This window comes from Aulonocara sp. 'chitande type north' Nkhata Bay, linkage group LG6 (genome assembly GCF_057382095.1).
Source record: "Aulonocara sp. 'chitande type north' Nkhata Bay isolate Kocher_YH1m ecotype deep benthic linkage group LG6, A_spYH_male_GT1.1, whole genome shotgun sequence".
Classification (NCBI taxonomy): Eukaryota; Metazoa; Chordata; class Actinopteri; order Cichliformes; family Cichlidae; genus Aulonocara; species Aulonocara sp. 'chitande type north' Nkhata Bay.
The window spans coordinates 9,577,930-9,592,593 of record NC_141349.1 but is presented as its reverse complement, the minus strand read 5'-3'; the positions used below and the strand labels follow the sequence as shown (position 1 = coordinate 9,592,593).

Genomic DNA, 14,664 nt, shown 5'->3' with positions numbered 1-14,664 from the left:
GAGGATGAAAAGATTTCTGCTTTCAGTCAGATTGACCAAATTACACACAGACATTGAATGCAGCACACGTTTGTCCCGAGAGCTATAGAAACACGTACTCTGAAGCTATTGGGAGTTTTCTTTTCTTTCTTAGCAGCCTTGATAAGGTCAGCCCAGGTAATAAACCGAACAAACACGCACTTTATATGTGGGCCAAACAAGATAAGCAGTGTCATATGCCCTAAATAAAGTGAAACAACTTCTAGGGGCTATTTTGAGAATGTCTAAAACACATTTGTGTTGTTCTTAAAATACTCTGGTCACAACCGAATACTGAAATACAGATCTGCTTTCTTATTAGTATATGGGACATGACACACAATAACTTTTACTTTTAGACGTCAGAGTGTCCTAAAATGCTTTTATTACTTTTCAGACATGGACACACACATGACTGAACCCTCTGGATGGTTTACTTATAATATGTCTGCACAATACCTTTTTGTTGTGTGGAGTCTGAGCAATCAGCAACAACTTCAAAAGTTCATAAATTACAGTACTAAAACGTGGGCCTTGTTAGGAATCCAACACCACGATGTGATCAAAAAGTACAACAAACTTAATCATAAGGCTGACAAAAAAAAGTTTACAGAGTAGCGTTCATGCGGTGACACTTATCATGCATAAAATGCATTTGTAAATGGATGATTTCTTTCAGAAATAATAGCATTAGGTACCTTACAATTGAAACTTATATACTTTTCCAAATAGCACTGAATTAGACATCACCACTGGGCAGGACAGATCGATACATGAAATACTTTTTCATTAAAAAACAGAAAAAAACATGTTTTTATCTTGACTTGGGCTTTTTATGTCTTGTCAATGACAAACATGAACGCTATCCTTGACATGATGAAAATTAAAAACTCGCATGTTTGGTGTATTGGTGAGCCTTTTCCTGCTAGCAGTTTTGAGTTGCTCTAAGTTTGAAATTTAATCTCAAAAACACAAACAAAACCAGCATTAGATGTTTGACTAAAAAAGTTGCAGTAGTTTTACAGATGTTTGCCTGTGGGCCGTCCTCTCAGATGGGTTTGGTGTAGTTGGAGGGGAAAAGGCCTTTTTTGCCCCTTAGCTGACCTTTCCACCAGGTCTGGTCAGAGACCTCCAAAACCTCAATGATATCCCCTGCACTGAACTCCAGCTCGTCCGCCTCTTCTGCCTTGAAATCGTAAATGGCTCTGACCTGCGTTGTGTGGGAGGTTTTGCGCTAGATACAACAGAGGAAGATAGAAACTTATCAGTACTCTATATGTTATCAGCTCACTGTCACTGGCTAATTTTCAGCCCAATTTTCAAAGTTTTATTTACTATGTGCAGAGATTTAAAGAGACAGACCTGTCTGAATTTGGGCAAAGAAGAGCCAAATGTAATTTAAAAAGTATTATAATTGTTATTCTAGGCTCCTTAGAAGTTGGCATTTACATAAAAGTGTACAGCAAATCAAAGGTCAAAGACTTAACTACTCTGACTAAAAGTTGTGCATGCACGCCTGAAACTGAAACTGTACAGTCACACAGTCTATATGGACAGGGAGACACTGCATCTTACACACATTTCACAGATCGCAAGTCCACAGTCATCAGTGTAACCACAGACTTACGCACAGAGTTGTGTACCTGTCGTGGTGCTGGAGAAGGCGCATGGTCAGAACGTGGAAAAATAGGATGAGGAGGTAGAAGCTTATTTGAGTCTCCTCTTTCCTGTTGGGGCATAAACAAGTCACGTTAGCGTTTCCCTTATGGCTACCTTGTCATTCTGTGACTCCTGTTAAATCCACTGACAGCACCAGATAGTGACAGCACTAATAATGACACAATGACTGTGTACGTTTCCAGGCAGGTTTCAATCTTTAGCCCTTACCTCTTTTTGCGTCTCTTTGAGCAATAGTAGACTCTGTTTGGAGATGGATTTTTTTTTATAGTATTCCACCAGCTGATTGAGTGAGGGAAACTTTTCTGACCACAGGTAGTACTGCCCTCTGCTGTCACGCATCACCCTGAAGTGCTGAACATCTGCTGGATGTCTAAAAGGGTATAAGATGAAAAGTAGGATCCTTTTTATCTGCATTTCCGTATTTCATTCCATGTACTACAATGACTTCATTGATGACTACAATGACTACTTGTGTTTGTTCCATCCTTAAAAAAATGTGAGACATTGTGCTGTTATACCCTCACCAGCCATTTTATTAGGTACTCCTATTCATCTGCTCATTAGTACAAGTATCTTTTCAGTCAATCACAGTGCCGCAGCAGAAAGTATTTAAGCAATTAGACATGATTAAAACAACCTGCTGCTGTTCTGAGGATCAGAATGGGGAAGAAATGGGATTTATGTCACTTTGAACATGGCATGATCGTTGGTGTGCATCTCTAGCATTTACAGAAAATGTTCTGAAAAAGAGAAAGAATCCAGTGAGCTGCTGTTCTCTGGGTGGAGTGGAGCTCCAAGCTATTAGGAAGGCAACGGTAACTCAAATAACCACTTATGACCAGAATGTCTCTGAGCACAGAAGTCATTAAACCATGAAACATATGGGCTACAGCAGCAGAAGACCACACCAGGCAGCCTGTCTGAGTATTGTTCCTGACCATATCCATCCTTTTATGACCATAGTGTACCCATTTTCTGACGAGTGCTTCAAGCAGATCAACACGCCATGAAATCATCACGCACTGGTTTCTTGAACATGACAGTGCGTTCACTGTACTCAAATGGCCTCCACAGTCATCAGAGTTCAACCTAGCAGAGCATCTTTGGCAAGTGGTGGAAAGGGAGATTCACATCATGGAAGTGCAGCCAAGAAATGTACAGCAACTGTGCTATTGTGTCAGTGTAATGAAAAACTTTGAATGTTTCCAACACTTTGTCCATTCAGAAGGCAAAATTTCAGCCTGGTATTAGCAAGTTAAAACTTACCCAGCAGCTGTTGAGTGTCCCTCACACATAAAGGAAACTACTACTTTGTAATTGGGCCAGAGTATTTTTTTTCTTTTGTCCTCAAACAAACAGCCACTATCTCATTGCAGCAACTAGCCACACAGAGGGAGACAGGTAGATGAGGTGAATAAAACAATGTATGCAAATCTAAAAGATGAAACATCTTTATAATTGTAATTATAATTATAATAGTTACATAAAGTTTTTATTTCAAAATTAAATATTCAATCATTTGCTCAGAGGGTTCGCTGTTGTCTGATTAACAATTTAGAGCACAGACATGCATGCATGCACACACACACACGCTGACACACTCGCACTCACACACACACACACACACGCACGGACACGCACACACAAATATATGCTGCTACTATATTGCATCAGCACTCAACAGTGCAGTGAAAGAGAAAACATTGATCAACCTATGGCAAGCATACAAAAAAGACCTTAAAGACAAGTTTTGTTTCAATATAAAATTTGAATGCCTCAGGTATTCATCATTTTAGTAGTATCGGTCTGGACCTTAAAAGATTAGCTCATCAATATCAGACTGCTGCAAGCAGGTAAGTTTTAGAGAAAGAACGAAAGTGAATCGTCTGAAGGAAGTGGTTGACTCTTAATTAGCACATATTCATACTTACTCTTGCCCACAACTGTGTGACGGTGAGAAACACCGACAAAAAAAGAATTCCGAGAAGAACAAACTTAAATGGTGAGCAGTGAACATGCAAAGCAAAATAAAGGTGCGGGACAAAAAATAAACACACACACACACACTGTGTAAATTGCTGTACTGGAAGCCAACATGATAACCACTATAGACAAAAGCGAGCCATTCATGTCTACTGTAATTTCTTCACCCTAAATACAAGACTACATGTCATGTCTTGCAAAGGGGAGAAGGCATGTTAAATATGTGAGGTATTTCTCCAAAAACTGGAAAGATAGGAGCTCTGTGGAAACCCCAGACAAAGGCTGAGTCACTACATTCCTACATGAAAGGCACCACCAGTGGGCGACGCTCCCCCTCACAGTGACCCTGTGTGACTCCATTTGAAGAAACATTTGCCTCTTTTAAACTACACTGCACACTGTTAGATATATATAATGTTTGTGAAATGGAAGAACAGCAAACGTGTAGAGTTGGCACAGAATTGCAAATGTTAATAGTCTAGCTGTTAGCAGTTGTTAGGCACATAGATTAATCAGTCTGAATACACGATTTTTAGTTAGTGGGGTAAAGATAACCTGCAAACTCAAACATGCTAAATGCACCTGACAGAGATGGAGAAGTCGCCTGGAGCTGGTTTTCGGCTGCTTCGTATGAGAAAGGCCCCCACGGGCTGTGACATCAGTATCTCCTGGGCGTCAGTGCGACTGGTGTTTTCCTGATACCAGCTGGAGTTATTAAGGAGACAGGGGAGAACAGACGTAGGAGATGGGGAGCAGGAAACATAAAGTTCAAGCAGTGACACAAAACCTGATGGTGCTGAAGGAGCTGAGGTGGTAAAAATGCATAATTTGCTGGCAAGAAACAATATAGGATAAAGTGATCACATGCCAAAGTAAGTAAGCAAAATAAGTAAATGTAAGTCAGCTACATAATGTACTTTGAAATTATTAACAGGTGTAAATACGTAAATACAGAAGCTAGAAGGAGGTTAATTTGGAAAAAAAAAACATATGAAAACATGGTTTTACCTGGGGATGTGAATGTCGATATAGTTTTTTGGGACAAAGCCCATAGCTCCGTTGTGCTCTGCTCTGTACCAGTTCCCAGATGTTTGCAGAATCTAATTTACACAATCACACAACACACATACATGAAAACAGTCAGATCATGTTAACGATCCATTAAAATCTGTCTGTGAGGCCAGCATCATGATTTATTGGTCAAAAACAAACAAAAAGTCTTATTACTTAAAAACACTATGATTTTTACAAGTGGTGTTTATTGCCAACATATAGAAAGTACGATATAAGGATTTATGTCACATTTGACCTCTGACCTTTCCTTTAAGGTTAATAGATTGGTCTGAAGGTCAAAGTAATAATAATTCTCCATAAAGCTGTTGAAATCTATGTTTTTTACTGCCATTGTTAGTATTGACAACATACAGGCAATAGGGAATAATATATAGGGATTCTAAATATCGCATTATTTTATTATGACCTTATTAGGTACATTAAATACATAACAATTTGAACAATTTGTATTTTGGGGGAAAAATAAAAAAAAGTGATCAGAAACATTTTCACATATTATCTATTATTAAACATTTAAACTAATTTACTTAATGATAAAATTAATATGACAAACATACAAAAGCCACATAGTATAAAATAAAAAATAATAACTCTAATTATGCCAAAATGAAGTGTGTTAAAATGGTGAAACAGCCACTCCCACCCGGAGCAATGCCTGATCTCTGTGCATCAGCATGCATACATGTCCACCAATCAGCCACAAGCTTAAATTCACTGACAGGTGATGTGAACATTAATGATTCTGCTGGGAAACACTGGTTGTTGACATTTATTCAAATGGATTTTGTTTACCTATCACCTGATTATACACTGCTGCAAACCAACCACACCCTCCATAGTAATGACAACAGTCCAAAACTGCTCAACTGGAGATGATCCAGGCATCTAGGGGATTCAGCTAAATAACCGTGATCAAAGTGGGACCCACCCCACGACCCACAGGACCCAAAGGATCCTCTGTTATCCTGTCTTGAACAACAGTTTTGTGTCCATGTGCCGATAGAACAATTCTAGTTCAGTGCCACAAGAGGGTTCTCCACTATATTAGGCCAGTTTTGCTAAAGTTGTCACTTACTGGTGTATACTCACAGCTTTCCACTTATTTGCAGATCCCTGTGTGCTGCCAACTAAACTCTGACAATACATAATGCAGATTTTGGAGTACAACTGAAAATAATATCACAGACACTCAAGCTACAGTTATACTGATCTCTGGTGAATGCCAATCAAGTTGCATGGTCCTGGTCTGTGAACACAGGTTCTCACTTAATGACACTGGGCTCTGCTCCTAACAGTGTGGCAGAAATATGGACTCGAGTGTCCCACTGGAGGTAATTTCATTGGCAGTGTTCCTCCTGCAGTGGCGGTATATATATATATGAAGAGAGAGAGAGAGTATGCATAGTATGCAAACAGCTAACAAACAGGCATTATAATTCATTATACAATGAGAATAGGACAAATCAACAATTCCCACCCCCTCCATGACGTACTGACTACTCACAGGAGCACGTTCAGTGAGAGACTGAGATTACCGAAAAGCACCACTGAATGACACAGGAAGTCATTTCTGCCCGTGGCCATCTCCCTGTACAACACCTCCATCTAACACACTGTAAACACTGCAGTAGTTACAACCTTTTCACACATGCGCTTTTCTACTCCGTAATATTCTTGTCAATTTTCTTCATATTTATTTATAATCACCTCTGTTAATCCTTGATATTTATAATTGAGTGATCTGATATATTAGTGCTAATTTCTTAAATGTGTAAAATCTGTAACATAATGTGTTGTTTGGAGTTTAGTCTGTTACTGTTACTATTTTTACCATTTCTTCTTGGAGCAACTGTAACCCACATAATTTCCTTAGGGATTAATAAAATATTCTTAATATGATTCTGATTGTTTCAGGATGACCTGCCATTATCCAGTGACACATCTGCTTACCTGTATCTTTTGCTAATTTCTCCTCCTCTTCTTTTCTCTTTTTTCTAAACTGAAAACCTGATGGCTTTGAACTTTTCTTTTCCGTCTTCCATTGGTTTTAATTTTGCAATCCAGTATGAACACCCTTCCCCCAACCCGAGGATCACCACAACATAACCTAATGGACCTACACCTTAGTTCCCAGATTCACTTTGTCTAGGGTTTATTTTTGGGATTTCGCACAACCCAGGATTCAAATCATGAATACATAATGGGCTTGGATTTACAACATTATGAATGAAATGTGCTCTATTTGGAAGCAGCCGGGCCCCCTCCCCTATCGACAGGTTGTGTGTGAGACTTTAAATCATCAAACTGTAAATTATAAACTTTAAATTCTTATTGATCCCTTTACCTCTGGTCCTAAAGTGTATATTTATTTTCTTAGTCTTCTTATATTTATTGTTTCTTTACTTGCACTGCTGTAACTGAAGCTTCGTCATCTCGTCTCTCTATATACTTACTGTATATAGCGGAGATGACAATAAAGTTTACTTTGACTTCAGCAGCACCTCCCAAACAGAGGGCGTCCTTACTCCGCGCAAATGGCAGTGAGAACACCGATCGGTGCCGCCCATGATGCCGCACCCACCACGATGCCACCCCGGGCAACCGCCCATGTTGCCCGTATCAAAAAAACACTACTGTCCTCCTGTTGCGCCTCACAGAAAGGAGCACATAAGGGTCGTGCTGCTGGGCTGATGCCCTTCTGTGACCCTATTCAGATCTTCCTGTGCAGAGATGGGCAGTAACTGTAATCCTATTAACGAGTAAAGTAAGGGATTACTATTGCATGCATTACTTAATCATGATTTTGTTTGTGAGAGTGTCTCATGAAAATGACATACGAGCATGTGACGTCTGTGGCAGCAACAGATCAACAATGGATTATATGGAGTGTGTGAGAGAGAACGACCATGCAGCGTTTAAAGCTTGGAAGTACTGACATTACTTTGAGTTTGATTCTGTAAAAAGTGACAAAAACATTAACATTAGCTGTACACTCTGTGTGGGAAAAAACTTTTCTACAGCAAAAAATTTAACTTCAAATCAGAGCAAGTACCTAGCAAGCCGCCATGGGAATGTGAAATTCCCAGAGAAACCCCCAGATCCCCCCACTGACATGATCGCTGCAGCCTCCACCCGCCCCACTGCTGCTAAACAGGTGAAAATAGATTTAAGAGCAACAGGACTCAGTGCGGCTGAATCTTCGATTTTGTTTATTTTTTGTTGTGTTTTAATTGAGTCTGTTGGAAAAAGTGAGTGTAAACACAAAACATTGTTTTATCTTATATGCTGGAATATTTATATGCATATTTTTATGCACATTGCTTGATGCAATGTGCATAAAATTTAAAGATTAAACTAATAAAAAAGTTTTAAAAGGAGACATTTATTTGATTCAATTTTATATCATGGACTATATAGAAAAAATAGAATTGGTCTGAAAGGTCTATTGCTTTATAAAATGTTCAGGTTGTGTATCGTGTTTTTTTAAAGTAACTAAGTAATAACGTAACTAATTACTTTGGAAAATAAATAATCAGTAAAGTAACAGGATTACCCTCTTGGATAAGTAATCAGTAATTAGTAACTAATTACTTTTTTCAAGTAACTTGTCCAACACTGTCCTCGTGTAACAGCCTGTCTCCTTGTATCTCCTTCTACACTCCTGAGACTGTGCTGGAAGACACAGCAACACTTCCCTCCTGTAAGAGTCAGACTACATGTACAACCTGAATGTGCTGCAGGTGTTGTCTGGTGCTATCAGCAGTGACAAGGAAACGAATAAAAAGGCAAAACTCTAGGAAAATTCAGGGGAGCTACGGAGAAATCGCCTGCAAAACCATTTTATTTGGGGGTTGTCTTGTTACTTCTTCAAGTGTATTGGTTGTCACTGTCACGTGCACTAACCGTGCTTTAAGTTTCCCTGAAGATGCATGGTTATGTAGAGACTTTGTGTTTTACTGTGATGTTCAAGTGTTCCAGTAAAGCTTTATAGTAGTGTTTATAGATATAGATATAGATATAGATATAGATGGGTCCTTTTAAGCCATTTTCTAGGCCAAAGTACCAGATGGCCTACACTGTAGAAACTGAGAATATTTTTTCTCTCAGTTATGATTAGTTCTGTGTGTGTGTGTGTTGTGGTTTGCCTGTGTGAGATAGCTGTGGGTGTTTGTGAGAGTTATTTAGAGGCTGAGTTTTTGCTGATCCATTTCCTTGTATACCTTTTGTGTATATCCACCTGCTATACACCAATACACCGATGGAAGTGTTTTAATGCCGGGTGCAGTGGATTTACATGAGCTAAATGCTGCAGTGCACAAATAAAATTGGCTCGCCCTGCAGCGGGTTACAAAACCCAACACCTTTTTACAGGAGACCTCACTTTTAACAGCTTTTCTGAGAGGTTTACACCGGAACAACATCGAAATGTTTTTCCATTGTTCACATAGTTTGAAACGTATTATAACAATAAAGCACCCAAATTAAGTTTGCAGGTGTATATACATGAACTAATGCTTCAGCAAGGTGCTGAGTTAACAAAAGCGATGTGTGAAAGCTGCGTTGAGTCATTGTAGCTGTTTGTCTGCTAGTTTGATGTTATCTGTGCGTTCACCTCTGCTATATGATTTTACTTTGTGATTCTGTCAAGAAGATATAAAGATTTTGTTGCAATGGCAATGTAAACAGGAAGGAAACTCGGACTTAAGCAGCAGGATGCAGTCGTGGTTGGCTGCACAGAGAACTGAAGAGCGCTTCAGTGAATAGTACAGTGCACCATTGTTACACAAGAGTGATAAAACACTAATCTACATGGAAATACTCTGCTTTATACTCAACATATATATAAAATCGGTCATTTGAATGTTTTTGTATGCTGACAACTTTTTATGACTTTTGTGAAGAGCGATGTTGCTAAAAACAAACCAAGGAAGTGTTTGCATGTCTCTGTGTGTGTGTGTGATCCTTACTTTCAAGCAGTCTCCTCTTTTGAAACTCAGGTCATCCTCCGCTTTAGCTTCAAAGTCAAACTTGGCCGTAGCCTCCATCGTAGACAAACCTAAGAAGAGATGAAGAAACAAAAGGTTAGAAGTACTCCAGTGTGTTCAGATGAAATGATTAACGAGCTGGGAAAACAGACGTGTGTAAGTCAAAATCAAAAGAAACATTGCACTGACATCAGTTGGTGCTCTTCTAGTATCTTAATGGACGGAATAATTCCCCACTCAATCAAGGACAGTCGCTATGTCTTTTCCCTTGCGTCCTTCCAGACCACAACCTGTGTTAGCACCTCTACAACAAAATCCTTTAAGTGCCCGTAAAGCATAAGTTCTCACCTTGAATTTTGTCCACACACACACACACACACACACACACAAACAGTGTTATTTGAAGGGCTGTGCAATGTGTCTTCAGAGAATCAGGAGCAATGCGGCTGCTTGGAAAACAGAAGGGCAGCTGGCCATAACTCAAAATGACGACCTGTCAAGTACCTCATCAAAGAGCCAAAAATGTTGGGTTTACTCACCCGCCTTTGTACTGTTCTCCAGACAGAGCTGAGTTCATGCGGCTTACGAAGAGAAGTGACAAATTTACAAAGAGAGATGACGAACTCCCTGTCAGTTCACAGGAAACACACTGTCACCTCTGGCCAGCATACACTCACACGCACTGAAATACACACAGTGCAGAGATGCAAACAAACAGATAGGAGCTCAGGCTCAGCGTCAATTAACAATATAAAGTGGAAGACATGTCAGTGTACGACAGCTGAATTTTAATGCGCCTTTATTAATGCTCATCTGTGCTGCAGCTGAGTATTAATAGCTCTCTTCAACCTTTACCCACACCATGTGACTTTAGTGGTAATAAAGATGGTCACCAAAAACAAATCTATCAAATCTATAGTTACTGGATGTTTGAAAGACTTCTTTAGTTTTTTTTTTAGTTTTTTTTTTTTTTAACTTACCATAGTTGATCAGGTCACATGTCCATTTTGTTCACCTCACTGTTTGCTGGAGCTTGCTCACCTGTGAGTTACTGAGAAGCATTTCTCTGGGCTATAATCAGGTAGGTTTCCCCCTCCCTCACTCATTCGCCTAATTTGCTTGTCCCAGAGCTGGTGTGCTCCCTGTGATCAGCCAGAAAAAATATTCCCATCACAAAGTAAATACTGCAATCACTTTTTGGCAAGTGACTTTTATATATCTTTATTTTTCTAGGTTAAATGTCTCATTGACATTTAAAATGTCTGGGGTTTTTGGAGAGGTCGGGCAAAAAAAACGCAGCAAAGAAAATATTATAATTCTATAAAGTTACTGCAAACAGTCAAAATCAACTGGATTTATTATAATATAGATAAAATATGTAGGTCATTATTTTATATGTAACTATAAATCATGTTGCCTAAAGTCTGTTTACCTATATAAACAAAGACTAAAAATAAGGTTAAAAAAGCACAACACTGGCCTTTTCACAGCTGAAGCAGACAGGCAGCCCTTCAGCTGTGATAAAGTTATTTGTTTATTTATTTAAGTCTCTGTCTGTCACAAGTGCCTGAGGTGTTGTAACAAGTGCGTTCACCGACATACTATGGCTGGCTTGTGGTTGCACCCATGACATTTTAAGCACAGTAGTGTAGAAGTAGAAGAAGAAGTAGAAGTATTTCATTTTTATTTTGTCTTTCTGTCATGGTCGGACGGTCCTTCCCGGAGCGACCTGTCTGTGTGTGCTTCTCTCTCTCTCCTCCTCCACCCAGTGGCTGACACACGTGCACCTAATTTGCCATCCAGCTGTCACTGATCATCCTCGTTGTGGACTGAGGTACTTAACTATGTGTCTGGATGGCAGTCGACGCTGGATTGTACTGGAGGCTCGGTAGTAAAGAGTGTTTTCTTACTTTTAACATAGCCTTAGCCGGCTACCCTTCTCACCTGTAGCTGTCGTCACTTGTTTATAGGAGGAAGTGATACGGAGCAGAAGGTTGGAGAGAAGGAGTCCGCTGGATTAAGCCCTCGGAGGAGAAACACACTCAGATAATCACTTGGGAGACTCACCTGCACACCACTGGGAATTTGGAGATGATCACCGTTGGATTTTTGTACTTCGCTTTGTGACTGTTTTGAGCACTGTAAATAAACGCACTGTTTGCTTCGCATCCAGAGCTCCGCGACTGAGTCTGTATTTCCCCCATTACCCGTGACAGAACAATCCAGCCAGCTATGGACTCAGCGGACTCAACCCCCGTCCAGCGCGAGCTCACGCTTCAAGCTGAACGGTTGGAGCGGCATGAACAGATGCTGCAGCATGTTGCCAAGGAGCAGTCCGCGCTACTACAGGTGGTATCTGAACTGAAAGGTATGTTGCTTGCTACACCTAGGGCACCCATTCAACCACCAGAGCCCAGTACACCACCACAACCACCAGTGGAGCTTCTAAATATAGCGGCGGCCTGTCCCCTTCCCCCATCTCCGCCTCCGCCTCAGCGAGAACACACGTTCCCTATACCTGAAAAATTCAGTGGAGAGTTGGACAAGAGCCGGGGGTTTTTGGCTCAGTGCTCTCTGATTTTTAGGCAGCAGACTCGAGCTTATGCCTCTGATATCGCCAAGATCACCCTCATGGTGGAGCTCATGACTGGACGAGCGCTACTCTGGGCTCAAGCAGTCCTGAGTCCAGAGTGATTTTTTGAGCAAATTTCGGTGTGTGTTTGACAAAGGCTCTAACCCTGACAGTGCTGCTCATCGCATGTTTACTTTAAAGCAGGGCCGGCGAAGCGTGGCAGACTTCTCCGTGGACTTTTGGATCCTGGCCGAGGAGACGGGTTGGGAGGAAAAGGCGCTCCGAGGAGCATTCCTAAACAGCTTAAACGAGAATGTCAAACGTGAGTTGGCCACTAAAGAGCTTCCTAAATCGTTAAGTGCCCTGGTTAACATGTGTATCAGTCTAGACGACCATATGCGGGAGTTTGGCAGGCGGACTGGAGATGGGCGACGGTCAGTAGGGGTCGTAGGAGTTTCGACTGGACTCCCCTCTCTTGAGTGGAGAGAGGAGGGAACGGACTCACCTGCTGATGAGGAGCAACCCATGCAGCTCGGACGGACTAAATTCACCCGGAGCAGAAGACAACTGGTGGGTGAGTGTTTTGTGTGCGGGAAGAAGGGGCATTTCGCGGACTCCTGTCCCTCACGGCTAAAAGACTCAGCCCGTCAGTAAAGGTGGGGATACTGACGGGTGCACCGGTGAATACATTCCTCCACCTCAGCTGCCCTGCTAAATTATGGTTTCTTTCCCGCACCCATTCTTGTGATGCACTAATAGACTCAGGAGCTGAACAAAGTTTTTTGGATGAGGCTTTGGCCCACAAGATGGGTTTGCCTGTTGTTCCTCTCCCGGAAACACTCCAGGTGTCAGCGCTTAATGGCAGGCCTTTAGCCGCTGTCACTCACCGCACTCAAGAAATCACACTCACTCTCTCCGGCAACCACACTGAACAGATGTTCCTGTTTCTCTTCAAGGCACCTGACACACCCTTAGTTTTGGGATTCCCCTGGCTCCAGCGACACAATCCACAGATTGATTGGGCCAAGGGATGTATCGTAGGGTGGAGCACCCGTTGCCATGAGCAGTGTTTACGCTCTGCTGTGCCGGGTTGCATGTCAGACGATCTTGCGGGGCCGCCCTCTCGCCTCGACTTGTCAACCGTGCCAGCCGAATATCATGATCTAGGTCGAGTCTTTAGCAAAGACGGGGCCCAATCGCTGCCCCCCCATCGTCCGTACGACTGCGGGATTGATTTGCTCTCAGGCGCCCCCTTGCCCACTAGCCGACTCTACAGTATCTCGAAACCTGAGCGCGAGTCTATGGAGCGCTACATCACAGACTCCCTGGCAGCAGGCATCATCCGTCCCTCCACCTCTCCCTTGGGTGCAGGCTTCTTTTTTGTTAAAAAGAAAGATGCGTCCCTACGCCCCTGCATTGACTATCGGGGACTGAACAAGATCACTATCAAAAACAAATATCCTCTACCTCTGCTCACCTCAGCTTTTGAACTCCTTCAAGGAGCCACCCATTTCACCAAACTTGATCTCCGCAATGCTTATCACCTGGGCCGCATCCGCGAGGGGGACGAGTGGAAGACGGCCTTCAACACCCATCTGGGCCACTTCGAGTACCTGGTAATGCCGTTCGGACTCACTAACGCCCCTGCCATTTTCCAAGCCCTGGTAAATGACGTCCTACGAGATTTTTTAAACCACTTCGTGTTCGTCTACCTTGATGACATTCTGATTTTCTCCAGGTCCGGAGCTGAGCATGTTAAGCATGTGAGACTGGTGTTGCACCGCCTGCTGGAGAATCGGCTGTTTTGTAAAGCGGAGAAATGTGAGTTTCATGCCTCAACTGTCTCTTTTCTGGGTTTCATCATTGAACAGGGCCGGTTGCGAGCAGACCCGGCTAAGGTCAAAGCTGTGTTGGAGTGGCCTGTGCCCGGCACTCGGAAGAAGTTGCAAAGTTTTCTGGGATTCAGCAACTTCTACAGACGCTTCATCCGGGACTTCGGTAAGGTGGCATTGCCTCTTACCCAACTCACGTCGCCCAAACAGCCGTACCAGTGGTCTCCAGCGGCTCAGCAAGCATTCGACCGTCTCAAGAGCTTGTTTGCCTCGGCCCCCGTCCTGGCCCAGGCTGACCTCGCCCTGCCGTTTGTGGTGGAGGTGGACGCTTCTGATTCTGGAGTTGGGGCGGTTCTCTCTCAGCGCAAGGCAGGTAAATTACACCCCTGTGCCTTTTTCTCCCGTCGGCTCACTCAGGCTGAAAGGAATTATGACGTGGGCGACCGGGAGCTTCTTGCCGTCAAGTTGGCGCTGGAGGAGTGGCGGCACTGGTTGGATGGGAGCGAACATCCTGTTATCG

At 42.3% G+C, this 14,664-nt stretch overlaps 1 protein-coding gene across 1 annotated transcript; it reads right to left on the bottom strand.

Moving 5' to 3' along the window:
* Nucleotides 1-431: 431 nt before the first annotated feature.
* On the bottom strand, nt 432-10,777 carry LOC147327219 (GRB2-related adaptor protein 2-like). Its single transcript, XM_086297484.1, has 8 exons — nt 10,721-10,777; nt 10,280-10,422; nt 9,723-9,811; nt 4,690-4,781; nt 4,264-4,386; nt 1,906-2,068; nt 1,662-1,745; nt 432-1,252 (listed from the first exon to the last, which is right to left on the bottom strand). The coding sequence occupies exons 3-8, from the start codon at nt 9,798-9,800 to the stop codon at nt 1,067-1,069; spliced, it is 726 nt and encodes a 241-aa protein (XP_086153610.1). The 5' UTR covers nt 9,801-9,811; nt 10,280-10,422; nt 10,721-10,777; the 3' UTR covers nt 432-1,066.
* Nucleotides 10,778-14,664: the final 3,887 nt, after the last annotated feature.